The sequence below is a fragment of the Oncorhynchus nerka genome, linkage group LG28 (genome assembly GCF_034236695.1).
Source record: "Oncorhynchus nerka isolate Pitt River linkage group LG28, Oner_Uvic_2.0, whole genome shotgun sequence".
NCBI classification, from domain to species: Eukaryota; Metazoa; Chordata; class Actinopteri; order Salmoniformes; family Salmonidae; genus Oncorhynchus; species Oncorhynchus nerka.
In genome coordinates, this window is record NC_088423.1 from 77,357,286 (window position 1) to 77,372,153 (window position 14,868).

General features: G+C 44.7%; 1 protein-coding gene across 1 annotated transcript in view; it reads right to left on the bottom strand.

Annotated features, from left to right (window-relative positions):
• Nucleotides 1–678: 678 nt before the first annotated feature.
• The window catches only part of LOC115113691 (potassium voltage-gated channel subfamily C member 1-like), a 29,959-nt gene continuing 15,769 nt past the window's right edge, over nt 679–14,868 (bottom strand). Inside the window, exons 2-4 of the mRNA XM_029641621.2 lie at nt 12,906–13,845; nt 3,050–3,364; nt 679–1,652 (exon numbers count right to left, since the gene is read on the bottom strand). Of these exons, the coding sequence (XP_029497481.1) occupies nt 1,507–1,652; nt 3,050–3,364; nt 12,906–13,845 (1,401 nt within the window). The 3' untranslated portion in view covers nt 679–1,506. The remainder of the gene's footprint in view (nt 1,653–3,049; nt 3,365–12,905; nt 13,846–14,868) is intronic.

Sequence of the window (14,868 nt, forward strand, 5' to 3'; positions counted from 1 at the left end):
TATTGACGGCCAATTGTACACACGTATTACCATTCATGCGTTCTCTGTTTGATTAAGGTCCTGGAAGCATGCAGAGAGCAGTTGGAGGAGGAGGGGGGGGGGGGGGGGTGAGGCACGGCTCGGAAAGAATGCACATCAATGTATTTTCTAGCAGGGTTGAGAGCCCAACAGCCATTCTGGCTCCAGGCACTAACACTTATCTGACGCTTATTCAGCTAGTTCAACATCAAGATCATTTTGTGGTTAACAATATCAAATGGAGAAGAGAGACTGACAGTTTCCAGTCTGCTTTGTAATACTGTTTATAAGAGTGCTGGCACAGAGCCATATTCAGCTAGACTTCAACATGTATCTACTGCAGTCCAATTATATAGTGATCTTGTTACATAATCTTATGACATGCTGTTATTTAACAACAATAGCCTGTCATCTATTTGTGAAGCAATGATATAAAAATAGTTATTTGCTGAAATGTTATTCAGTGTTAGACAAGAGGTAGGTAGGACGCTATTGAAAATGTACGTCTTCCTTCTCACAATGCTTGTCATATACTGTAATACCATGTGGCCTCTCTTATTCCTCACCATACTTCACCCCTTACCACCAGCTACATTTCCTCTCCAATGCCAACCATCAGCTGGACAGGACATGCAGTGTTGAGTTAAAAGACAAGCGCAACACATGCCAACATGGAGCAACAGAGAAACAGGTTCACTTTCCATTGGCAACATGTACATAGACAATCACACACAGACACAGTCGCAGACATACCGTACACACACTCAGAAGCACATTCATAAACACATTACATAGAATATACAACAGTGAGTGTGTACTCTTAGCTACTGTTAGTGATCATCCTACTCGATTCATGTAATGGATCAGTCTCATGACGTGGACACAGTGGATTACAGTTGTGTTTGTGTTATGGCACTTGAGAGTCACTGAACTTGTCCACCCAAAACAGATCATGCTCACAAAGAGCGGTTCACTATGGGAGACAGTGGGAATGTGTGACCTTTCGACCAAAAAAAGCTCCACTGTGCACTAGAAGAGGCAGGATAAAAAAGTATGTGAAACTGTATACTGTATGGAGGCTGAAGCAGGTTCTGTCTTAGCTAGTGTCTGGGAACTTGGCTGGGGATGATGGCAGGTGAGATTTAGCAATGCTATTAGCCCATGACAACAATATACAGTATTATGTGCTTGTGATTCATCTCCCTACGCACAAAGCAGCTAATTTAAGAAGCTGCGGATGACACAGGCATTATAGTTTGATACTGAAACAATTGTGGAAGCAGCTTTTTCTTCTTCTTTTTCAGAGTTGATTCATCATAGAAGCCTTTGGCTTGCACTTGTCCTGCCTTTGCCTGGTGTAACTGTAGACTAGAGGATATGATGAAGGCCTGATGTTATTGTAGAGCATAAGGATAGTAAGGATCTCTCGGTGTGGTGAACAAGGCAATTCTTTGATTGTGCTATTCTTTAGTGTTAGAGGCTGGGGCGTCAGGTTGTGAGTGTGGCATGGCCGTCCTCTTGGCCACATACCCACCCAGCTAGCTGCAGCAGAGGGTAGCCCTGGGGGCCCTGGGGGCCGAGCGGTGGGCATGGGTGCGCCGGCTCCGCCAGTGACCTCCCCTGGGAAGAGCCAGCTAACGGCCAATTAGACACAAGTCAAGGATGGAGGGGATGATGAAAGGTGGAGTGATGGAGGGAGGAACAAACAGATCAGACAATGAGTGGAGGATAAACAAGGAAAAACAAACATACAACAGAGAAAAACAGAATAAGGGAAAGTTAAGGTTGGCCCAGGGGGCAGTGTGATAGTCTCGGTGATAGTGAACAAACCAAATGGAGAGTATAGAACACACAGCGATGGAGAGGAGGGTTGGCAGGGTAACGTAAAGAAACATTTTCAAGAAAATCCCAAAACATAAAAACAAGACCACTAATTAGTGATTTGTTTATATATTTGTTCAGTAACTTATTTCATGCGGAAGTAAATAAATGAAAGTAAGAGTAATAAAGATGATTCAGTTTTAATGAAAGAGAGAGAGAAGAGTTGGACAGAGAAAAAGGCTTAGCGTCCAAATGCCAAATAAGAATGTTGGGGATGATGTTTTTTGTTGTTGTTTTTTTTCACCTTTATTTAACCAGGTAGGCCAGTTGAGAACACCTTTATTTAACCAGGTAGGCCAGTTGAGAACACCTTTATTTAACCAGGTAGGCCAGTTGAGAACACCTTTATTTAACCAGGTAGGCCAGTTGAGAACACCTTTATTTAACCAGGTAGGCCAGTTGAGAACACCTTTATTTAACCAGGTAGGCCAGTTGAGAACACCTTTATTTAACCAGGTAGGCCAGTTGAGAACACCTTTATTTAACCAGGTAGGCCAGTTGAAAACACCTTTATTTAACCAGGTAGGCCAGTTGTAAGTCGCTCTGGATAAGAGCGTCTGCTAAATGACTTAAATGTAAAATGTAAATGAAAACACCTTTATTTAACCAGGTAGGCCAGTTGAAAACACCTTTATTTAACCAGGTAGGCCAGTTGAAAACACCTTTATTTAACCAGGTAGGCCAGTTGAGAACACCTTTATTTAACCAGGTAGGCCAGTTGAGAACAAGTTCTCATTTACAACTGTGACCTGGCAGATGTTGTGTCGCTCAACAGTAGTATGTGGGTGGGGGACCGAAAGTTGTTTGTGTTGGAAGCTGTATAGACAAAGATAGTAAAGACAAGACCTACTGTGAGAAAGCAACAACAAAAATGATGTGTGTGCTCTCTAAAGTGTCTTTTTGTGTCACGTTTCAGACTTACAGTACAGCTGTGCAGTTTCTCCTCCCTGAGTACACATGAAAGTGTGTTTGTGCTTGACTCTAAGTGTGTTCCCTGGGGTGTGTTCCCTGGGGTGTGTTCCCTGAGGTGTGTTCCCTGAAATGTGTTCCCTGAAATGTGTTCCCTGAGGAAGTTGTACCCTGAGATTTAAGCTCTGGGATGTGTGCCCCCCGATGTAGGGCCTGTGTCTAGGTGTGTCATATTACGTACCCTTCCTGACTCTGGCCGCCGTGTGGCCTGGCCGCCCGCCCATGGCCAGCAGGAAGCAGGGCTGCTGCTCGGACCGGTCAATAGGGCTTAAGATCTGGCCGTCGTCAGGTGACATGATCTGGTCTATGTGGGGACAGTCTTCATTGGCCAGCGCTGCTTTTTCTGCCTCCTTGGCTGACTCCTTGGCTGACTCCTTGGCTGACTCCTTGGCTGACTCCTTGGCTGACTCCTTGGTTAACTCCTTGGCTGCTCTCTTGGCTGACTCCTTGGACGTTTCCCCGTTCACTTTGGGATCTTGAAAAACAGCTTGTGGAGCTGAAACAGAGGGAGAAGAACTTAGTGGTGATTCCTCAATGGTGTGGAAGAGGATGTGTCAGCACCTCCATTTGTGTGCAAGCTTGGCAGTTTTTTTTATCAACCAGGTAACACGGCTTTGAAGCACAACCATCAAACTTTTTCAAATGTCAAATAAACATTGACCTTTCCCAACTGCCCCAAATCCCATCCACTGGAGCTTCAACAAACAAAAACTCTTCAGACTTGCTGCTCAATTTGGCACAGAAAATCTGCTTTCTTTGGTTTCCCAAATCCCTCACTCTCAAAACTAGCAAGCTCCTGTCCTGGAAATGTACCATCTGCCTTTCCAGACATAGCAGTGACTATTTACAGGTCAATAAAATAACCATAGAGCCACACGATTCTTCATCTTCAGTATGGTAAGTAAAGGTAGTGGAGTTCTAAGCCATTACCTTCTGTACATGACCAACTCAAAACAATGGAACAGGAAACACTACCATTTGATCATCCAGGCCTCACATGTCATACCTCGCGGGCCTTATAAGCATTACATCTCCAGACTGAACCACACAGCCCAGACCACCACTGTCACCGCTGTAGTAAAACATTATTTGTGGGTAACACTTGCAGATATTAGCAATGGTATCTCTGCTGCATTGATGCTTCACCCTATTACACATTACAGTAATCCATCTGCTCTTGTCAGCGCAGCAGGCAGCACACAGACCCTAGCCAGCCACACACAGCCATTGTACGTGTGACGCAGACCCTCTGGGATAGAGGGAGAGGAAGACGGGGAGGGAGAGTGGGAGATGAGTCACTTTCAACAGAATAGTTCAATGAATAGACACCATTCTTTAACTCCCTCACTTTTTCCCTCTCTGTTCCTCCCCTTCTCCCTATCCCTGTTGACTTTTGTCTTTTTTTCATCCCCCTCTCATCCCCTCATTCATCTTTTGGATATCTGTATCCAATTCATGGGCTCTATTGATTGGCTGTTGGCCTGGTAATCGTGCATGTCTGATGTGATGAAGTGGCAGAGGATTTGTCCAGATGGTGCCTCTTTACGGGAAAGAGAGGGAGAGTAAAGATGACACAGCAGTAATGACCATATCTCTGAGATCTGTCCATCACTGGCATCGTGGAGGACAACACTTCCAAAAGAAGCATGATGCATTCTGGTCATTTTGGTCAGCCATCACTACAGCCTGAAGCCATCTTACTCTCTACTTTCTACTGCACTAACAACATTTCTCGCAGAACCATACTCATCACTTCTCATTCAAATGTGTTGCCACACTGCACAACCACAGAAGAGATATACAGCGAGATACTGTATGTCAGTTAGCGGACTTGGTCCAGAAGTGTCTGTGTTGCACATGTGGTTAAAAACAGCTCACTGAATAAATGATAACAGCCATTTCAGAGTTTTTTTTTTTTTACTTGCACTGGCTTGCTGACTGGAACTGCACTCTCATAGTCATCCCAATGGCATTTCACTGGGTCAACTCCCCACTGGTCCCTTAATGTTTGTCTGTGTGTTTTGACATTGATTAGTAAAAATGGATGTGTTCATCTGTTTAAACTTCGAAACAATAAGCACACACCATATTCAAGTATGCAACAAAGTAATGGATGTCATAAATAAGCAAGTAGCTACGTTGTGTGTGTGTGTGTGTGTGTGTGTGTGTGTGTGTGTGTGTGTGTGTGTGTGTGTGTGTGTGTGTGTGTGTGTGTGTGTGTGTGTGTGTGTGTGTGTGTGTGTGTGTGTCGATCACGTCAGCTGCTCAAGGGACCAGCTTTATGAGGAGTACAGTACAGCATTTTAAAAGTTATGTAATCTTTACCAGCTCTCTTATTCAGAGAAAGTGAGCTCCATAGATAGTGTAGACTGCTGTAAAAAGTAAATTGATGCATTGCATATTTGGCAATCCTAGTCTATTCCTCATCCTAATCAAACAGCCCATGCCTCATGTTCAAAGACTGGAGGACTCAGACAGAGTTCTCACTCCATGGGAGGCCATATATAGAGAATGCCAACTTATGTGCCAGAATCACAACATGCATTATTCATTTCCCCCTTAGCTGAACCCAACCCATCTTGAGGGCCCATGCTCAGCATGTTCCTGAATGTGTGTGTATTCATGTGTTATTACATACATGTATCCCTTATAGTAACTTTGGAATAATGTCCATGTAATGTAAAGTGTTGCTCTAATGTCTGTCACTTAAATTACCACTGATGAGCCATTGATGCCATTGAGCCATTGATGAGCTGGTCAAACTGTTTTCTGATTGGGTGCTAAATGAGTTTCAGATTGGCTGCATATTCCATCATTCTGCTTTGCAGCCCAGTGTGAATAATAGGAGAAGCAAGTGAATAGCTGCAGTTCGTGGCAGAACCTGAGTCCTATTGTGCAATGTGCGTTGCTTGGACACTGTTGTCATGGCAACATGCATTGGCACAGAAAAAAGATTGGGGGAAATTAAATAAATGAGACATTAAGAATGAGATAGGATGTTGGGAAGGTGAAAACAATCATTGTTTTTACCACCTCCAGAGAACGTACATTATGGCAGTGCCTGGTGAAACTCTAACCCCAATTGGTCAAGATCATAGAAGTGATGAGACTTATGCACATCCTGTATCATATGACTAGGAAAAGTCAGGAAGTGTGACCCTTGTTCATGTTTTTCCTCTCTCCTCCAGCAGACAAGTCATTATGTCACCTCTGGTTGTTCTCTCTGCAGGGAGTCAGGTCAGATGACAGGCCCTGATAGCTCAGCGTGTAGACGCCATCTGACAGGCTGCAAAGTAAAGGTGCAGATAGAGGTCAAGGTAATCTAAATGTGTTTGTTACAAACAAATAACTATCACTGAATAGTATTGTTGGAATCTAATCAGAAGAGACACCTTGTTAGTGGGACTTCTTGGATACATAACTCTCCAGGGAAAACATTCATTATAAAGTTAAAAGATTCTATTACAAACAGGAGTACAGCCAGTGAGCGAGGGGTGCATTGTTTTTGTGTGTGTGTGTCTGTGTGTGTGAGTGCTGAGAGGGGTGTTAGTCATAGATGTAGCGTGGAATGATGCTTGGCCTTAACATGTGGCAGTAAATAAGGAGCCATCACCAGATGCACTCATGGCCACTTCAGGCCCTTGTGGCAGGGCATAAATACACACTACTCACACTATTTCATAGAAGAGGGAATTTCATGGAATCAGTTGGGCCTTACCCTATTATGAGTCGGCGATGTACAGTACATCAGCCTGTGAGTAACTGAGAATCCCCCCAAAGCTGCTTGTGCTCACCACAACGGACCTGGTCATCCAAGCAGAAAAACATGAAAGAGCAACACAGACATCATCCATCCAAGGAACTTCCTGAAAATTGATAGGTTCTCTGAGGGAAACCCCCACTCTCTGCTGTCTTTGTCCAACTTCCCCTATGAGTCACACAGGTTAGACACACAGGTCTCCAGGCAAAACAGGCTGTCTCTTTTATTGCGATAATTTCTAGAGTGCGATATCACTGGTGCAAGTTAACTGTGAAATAATGGCATTTGCTGTTAAAAAAATAAATATATATATATAAACACTACCGGTCAAAAGTTTTAGAACACCTCCTCATTCATGGGTTTTTCATTATTTGTACTATTTTCTACACTGTAGAATAATAGTGAAGACATCAAAACTATGAAATAACACATATGGAATCATCTAGTAACCAAAAAAGTGTTAAACAAATCTAAATATATTTTATATTTGAGATTCTTTAAATAGCCACTCTTTGCCATGATGACAGCTTTACACACTCTTGGCATTCTCTCAACCAGCTTCACCTGGAATGCTTTTCCAACAGTCTTGAAGGAGTTCCCACATATGCTGAGCACTTGTTGGCTGCTTTTCTTTCATTCTGCGGTCCAACTCATCCCAAAATTGTCAATTTGGTTGAGGTTGGGGGATTGTGGAGGCCAGGTCATCTGATGCAGCACTCCATCACTCTCCTTCTTGGTAAAATAGCCCTTACACAGCCTGGAGGTGTGTTGGGTCATTGTCCTGTTGAAAAACAAATGACAGTCCCACTAAGCCCAACCCAGATGGGATGGCGTATCATTGCAGAATGCTGTGGTAGCCATGTTGGTTAAGTGTGCCTTGAATTCTAAATAATTCACAGACATAGTAACCAGCAAAGCACCCACACACCATAACACCTCCTCCTCTGTGCTTTACAGTCGGAAATACACATGCGGAGATCATCCGTTCACCCACACCGCATCTCACAAAGACAGTGATTCCAGACCAAAGGACAAATTTCCACTGGTCGAATGTCCATTGCTTGTGTTTCTTGGCCCATGCAAGTCTATTCTTCTTATTGGTGTCCTTTAGTAGTGGTTTCTTCACAGCAATGCAACTATGAAGGCCTCATTCAAACAGTCTCCTCTGAACCCTGAAATTTCCATCCCTAACTATAACATTTTCCTACAAGATATAACTGTCAAAGGGGGTGGTGTTGCAATCTACGACAGAGATAGCCTGCAGAGTTCTGTCTTACTATCCAGGTCTGTACCCAAACAATTTGAGCTTCTACTTTTAAAAATCCACCTTTCCAGAAACAAGTCTCTCACCGTTGCCGCTCGCTATAGACCACCCTCTGCCCCCAGCTGTGCCCTGGACACCATATTTGAATTGATTGCCCCTCATATATCTTCAGAGCTCGTGCTGCTAGGTGATCTAAACTGGGACATGCTTAACACCCCAGCGATCCCACAATCTAAGCTAGATGCCCTCAATCTCACACAAAATATCAATGAACCCACCAGGTACAACCCCAAATCCATAAACATGGGCACCCTCATAGATATCATCCTAACCAACTTGCCCTCCAAATACACCTCTACTGTTTTCAACCAAGATCTCAGCGATCTAAAACACTTCTGCGAGCAGGCCTTTCTAATCGACCTGGGCCGGGTATCCTGGAAGGATATTAACCTCATTCCGTCAGTAGAGGATGCCTGGTTGTTCTTTAAAAGTGCCTTCCTCACCATCTTAAATAAGCATGCCCCATTCAAAAAAATTAGAACCAGGAACAGATATAGCGCTTGGTTCACTCCCGACCTGACAGCCCTTGAACAGCACAAAAACATTGTGTGGCATATTGCATTAGCATCGAATAGTCCCCGTGATATGCAACCTTTCAGGGAAGTTAGGAACCAATATATACAGGCAGCTAGGAAAGCTAAGGCTAGCTTTTTCAAGCAGAAATTTGCATCCTGTAGCACAAACTCAAAAAAGTTCTGGGACACTGTAAAGTCCATGGAGAATAAGAGCACATCCTCCCAGCTGCCCTCTGCACTGAGGTTAGGAAACACTGTCACTACCGATAAATACACAATAATTGAGGATTTCAAGAAGCATTTTTCTACGGCTGGCCATGCTTTCCACTGGCCATGCTTAGGGGTAGCCCTACCCTGATCAACAGCCCTCCACCTCCCACAGCAACTCGCCCAAGCCTCCCCCATTTCTCCTTCGCCCAAATCCAGATAGCTGATGTTCTGAAAGAGCTGCAAAATCTGGACCCCTACAAATCAGCCGGGCTAGACCATCTGGACCCTCTCTTTCTAAAAGTATCTGCCGAAATTGTTGCAACCCCTATTACTAGCCTGTTCAACCTCTCTTTCGTATCGTCTGAGATTCCCAAAGATTGGAAAGCTGTCGCGGTCATCCCCCTCTACAAAGGGTGAGACACTCTAGACCCAAACTGCTACAGACCTATATCTATCCTACCCTGCCTTTCTAAGGTCTTCGAAAGCCAAGTTAACAAACAGATTACCAACCATTGCGAATCCCACCATACCTTCTCCGCTATGCAATCTGGTTTCAGAGCTGGTCATGGGTGCAACTCAGCCACGCTCAAGGTCCTAAACAATATCATAACCGCTATCGATAAGAGACATTACTGTGCAGCTGTATTCATCCACAGGGGCCAAGGCTTTCGGCTCTGTCAATCACCACATTCTTATCGGCAGACTCAACATCCTTGGTTTCTCAAATGATTGCCTCGCCTGGTTCACCAACTACTTCTCTGAGAGTTCAGTGTGTCAAATCGGAAGGCCTGTTGTCCGGACCTCTGGCAGTCTCTATGGGGGTGCCACAGGGTTCAATTCTCGGGCCGACTCTATTCTCTGAATACATCAATGATGTCGCTCTTGCTGTTGGTGACTCTCTGATCCACCTCTATGCAGACGACACCATTCTGTATACCTCTGGTCCTTCTTTGGACACTGTGTTAACTAACCTCCAGACGAGCTTTAATGCCATACATCTCTCCTTCTGTGGCCTCCAACTGCTCTTAAATGCAAGTAAAACTAAATGCATGCTCTTTAACCGATCGCTGCCTGCACCTGCCCGCCGGTCCAGCATCACTGCTCTGGACAGTTTTGACTTGTGGACAACTACAAATACCTAGGTGTCTGCTTAGACTGTAAACTCTCCTACCAGACTCACATTAAGCATCTCCAATCCAGAATTAAATCTTGAATCGTCTTCCTATTTAGCAACAAAGCATCCTTCAATCATGCTGCCAAACATAACCTTGTAAAACTGACCATCCTACCGATCCTCGACTTCAGCGATGTCATTTACAAAATAGCCTCCAACACTCTACTCAACAAATTGGATGCAGTCTATCATAGTAACATCCATTTTGTCACCAAAGCCCCATATACTACCCACCACTGCGACCTGTACGCTCTCGTTGGCTGGCCCTCGCTTCATACTCATCGCCAAACCCACTGGCTCAAGGTTATCTACAAGTCCCTGCTAGGTAAAGCCCTGCCTTATCTCAGCTCACTGGTCACCATAGCAGCACCCACCCATAGCACGCGCTCCAGCAGGTATATCTCACTGGTCACCCCCAAAGTCAATTCTTCCTTTGGCCGCCTTTCCTTCCAGTTCTCTTCTGCCAATAACTGGAACAAACTGCAAAAATTACTGAAGCTGGAGACTCATATCTCCCTCACTTGCTTTAAGCACCAGCTGTCAGAGCACCTCACAGATCACTGCACCTGTAAATAGCCCATCTGTAAATAGCGTCATCCCCATACTGTATTTATTTATTAATCTTGCTCCTTTGCACCCCAGTATCTCTACTTGCACATTCATCTTCTGCACATCTACCAGTCCAGTGTTTAATTGCTATATTGTAATTACTTCGCCACCATGGCCTATTTATTGCCTTACCTCCCTTATCCTACCTCATTTGCACATACCGTATATAGATTTTTTTCTACTGTATAATTGACTGTATGTTTGTTTATTCCATGTGTTACTCTGTGTTGTTGTATGTGTCGAACTGCTTTGCTTTATCTTGGTCAGGTCGCAGTTGCAAATGAGAACTTGTTCTCAACTAGCCTACCTGGTTAAATAAAGGTGAAATAAAAATTAATATAATAAAAAACAGCTGATGCTGAGAAGTGTCTGTTACTTGAACTCTGTGAAGCATTTATTTGGGCTGCAATCTGAGGCTGGTAACTCTAATGAACTCCCTCTGCAGCAGAGGTAACTCTGTGTCTTCCATTCCGGTGGCAGTCCTCATGAGAGCCAGTTTCATCATAGCGCTTGATGGTTTTTGCGACTGCACTTGAAGAAACTTTCAAAGTTCTTGAAATGTTCCATATTGACTGACCTTCGTGTCTTAAAGTAATGATGGACTGTCATTTCTCTTTGCTTATTTGAGCTGTTCTTGCTATAATATGGACTTGGTCTTTTTCCAAATAGGGCTATCTTCTGTATACCACCCCACCGTGTCACAACACAACTGATTAGCTCAAACGTATTAAGAAGGAAATAAATTCCACAAATTCACTTTAAGAAGGCACACCTGTTGATTGGAATGCATTCCAGGTGACTACCCCATGCAGCTGGTTGAGAGAATGCCAAGAGTGTGCAAATCTGTCATCAAGGCAAAGTGTGGCTATATGAAGAATCTCAAATATAAAATATATTTTGATTTGTTTAAACTTTTTGGGTTACTACATGATTCCATATGTGTTATTTAATAGTACAGATAAAGACAAACCCTTGAATGAGTAGGTGTTCTAAAACTTGGCCTACCTGGCCTATACATCATTCAAATACATTTGGCAATCAGCCAAATGGACAATATGTCTGCAGGCTTTAAACTTGTTTCATAGCCCTGCAGTATTTCTCCTGAGACAGCACACTCACAGATAAGTTAACTAGGAAATATAATAAATGTATGGTTTTAATAGTCTTATGTGTGATTCATAAATTGTAATGTATTTTCCATCTGCGTGGATGAAATATGCTATTTAACATCTGCTATCAGGATGGATGGCTAATGTATGTGCCCCTGTGTTACCTTTGGTGTTTTCATCACTGCATTAAACTGGTCAGGGTAGAGATGAAAAGGTAGTTGAGAGGGAGATTGGTCTGGTGTGGTATGAGGTTTGGTCTGGTGTGGTATGGTCTGGTGTGGTATGAGGTTTGGTCTGGTGTGGTATGAGGTTTGGTCTGGTGTGGTATGGTATGGTAAGGTATAAGGTTTGGTCTGGTGTGGTATGAGGTTTGGTCTGGTGTGGTATGAGGTTTGGTGTGGTGTGGTATAAGGTTTGGTCTGGTGTGGTATGAGGTTTGGTCTGGTGTGGTATAAGGTTTGGTCTGGTGTGGTATAATGTTTGGTCTGGTGTGGTATGAGGTTTGGTCTGGTGTGGTATGAGGTTTGGTCTGGTATGGTATGAGGTTTGGTCTGGTTTGGTATGAGGTTTGGTCTGGTGTGGTATGAGGTTTGGTTTGGTGTGGTGTGGTATGAGGTTTGGTCTGGTGTGGTATGAGGTTTGGTCTGATGTGGGATAAGGTTTGGTCTGGTGTGGTATGGTATGGTATGGTATTGAGGTTTGGTCTGGTGTGGTATGAGGTTTGGTCTGGTGTGGTATGAGGTTTGGTCCGGTGTGGTATGAGGTTTGGTTTGGTGTGGTATGAGGTTTGGTCTGGTGTGGTATGAGGTTTGGTCTGGTGTGGTATGAGGTTTGGTTTGGTGTGGTATGAGTTGATAATGTCTGGCAAGTGGGCAGTGGAGTGGATGACATATGTGTATGAGTGGAGTGGTCACTGGTCAACATACTGCCATGTAGGGGCTCTCCATATTTAATGGCTCCTGGTGTGGAGAATGGCTGTTTTTCTGACTGGTGAGTTAGCAGAAGGAGGAGGAGGTGGAGAGAGGAGGAGGAGGTGGAGAGAGGAGGAGGAGGTGGAGAGAGGAGGATGAGTAGGAGAAGGAGGAGGTGGAGAGAGGAAGATGAGTAGGAGAAGGAGGAGGTGGAGAGAGGAGGAGGAAGTGGAGAGAGGAGGATGAGTAGGAGAAGGAGGAGGTGGAGAGAGTAGGATAATGAGGAGGAGGAGGAGGAGAGAGGAGGATAAGGAGGATAAGGAGGAGGAGGAGGTGTGAAGGCAGGGGAGTTCAGTCAGGTAATTGAGAAATTTATTTTATTTTCATTGAGATTCAGATGGACATTCGGCAGAAAGTTTTCCTACCTGCTCTGTTTATTTCTAAGATCTCTTCTGGTGGTTCTTGTGGGGCCAGGGGCCATGTGTCGTCTTGCGTGCTGTGGTGAGGTGAGGTTACCTCCGACTTACAGTAATTGGGGGAGCCTAGAAGTGGGGCGCGGGGGATATGCTTGTTCTTTTTCTTTGGTAACTTCTGCTTGGCCATCGCCAGGGAGTAATACATCCCAAAGTTATTGACAATAACAGGCACTGGCATGGCGATAGTCAGCACACCAGCCAGAGCACACAGCGCTCCCACCAGCATGCCAGACCATGTCTGAGGGTACATGTCTCCATAGCCAAGAGTTGTCATGGTCACCACCGCCCACCAGAATCCAATAGGAATGTTCTTAAAGTGAGTGTGCTCGCTGGCTCGGGGGTCATTGGGCTTGGCACCAATCCTTTCAGCATAGTAGATCATAGTGGCGAAGATGAGCACACCCAGGGCGAGGAAGATGATGAGGAGCAGGAACTCATTGGTGCTGGCTCGGAGTGTATGACCCAGGACACGCAGTCCCACAAAGTGCCTAGTCAGCTTAAAGATCCGGAGGATCCGGACAAAACGTACCACACGTAGGAAACCCAGTACATCCTTAGCCGCCTTGGAAGAGAGCCCACTCAGCCCCACCTCCAGGTAGAAGGGCATGATGGCAATAAAGTCGATGATGTTGAGGGTGTTACGGAAAAACTCCAGCTTGCTCGGACAGAACGTCACTCGCATTATGAACTCAAATGTAAACCACAGCACACAGACCCCCTCAATATAGGTGAGAAAAACCACGGTCTCAGTCTCCTGGTAGACCCGCGTGCTGTTGTCCAGCGAGTCAATTTCCGTCCGGTTGATGATGGGGTTGAAGGCCTCGTGTGTCTCCAGGCAGAAGGTGGTGATGGAAACCAGGATGAAGAACAGGGAAGCGAAGGCTATCCACTGCAGGGGAGAGATGAGCGGGAGGGAGAGAAGGAGGGAGAGGGAAAGAGAGAGGGAGAGATTATAAGCGAGGGAGCTTAGAATACAAACGTGAAGGAACAGAGCACTAGAACACCCCCACAGCTCTCTTCAGTTCTACAACACACATCTAGGTCAGTACTCTTAACTGAGTGTCACTTGAAAGGGCGTGCACCTAAACTGTGGTGCTCCGGTAAGAGAGTTCCTAATACTGCTGGAGCCTACACGGAGGAGGGCAGGGACAGAGGGGGACGTTATGTACTGTACAGGGGAAAGCTTGTTTATGGGTCAGCTTTTGCGCCACCACTTAAGGTATTTTTTCCGGGAGGGCACTGTGTTCACCATGGCATCTGGCCCAAACGATAACATGTGAATGATGCCACCTCATCAATTTTGAATGGTGCTTTAATGCGTAGTCCCTAATGTATAGGCAGATATACACTGCTGCCCATAGATTAGGGCTGACAGCAGTGCTGCTGCTGCCAGAAGAGGCTGATGGGGTTGCATAACTCCACTTAACACCACTGGAATATTAAAGCGATGCTCCAGAATTTTTGTATAATTTCAGCCAGTAGTTTTGAAAGTGGTGCTCATGAGCCAAAACAGGTCCCAGTTTTTTGTGTACTACATCATCCAATTGTGTACTACTTCATCCAATTCGTGTGATATGTCATGAATCCAATTCATACACTATGTTAAGAAATTGTTTTGCTTAAAATATCTTTAAACAGGTCCAGGTCTGAGAGGAGGCAGGCACTGCCAGGCACATACACTACAACCACACCACAGTAGTGATAGAGCCAGGGTCCTACCTGGACATGAAGGGCTTAGTGATTACATTATAGAAGAACAAATGACAATTAGGTTATTTTTCTAAGATGGGTGCATCACAGTTATTTTTGTGCACGGTCCACAACTTCCAACATCCTTGACCTTCAACAAACTGAGCCAAAGCAATGTCAATATAAAATGTAAATCAAATTGATCTTTTCAACTCCAAACAAG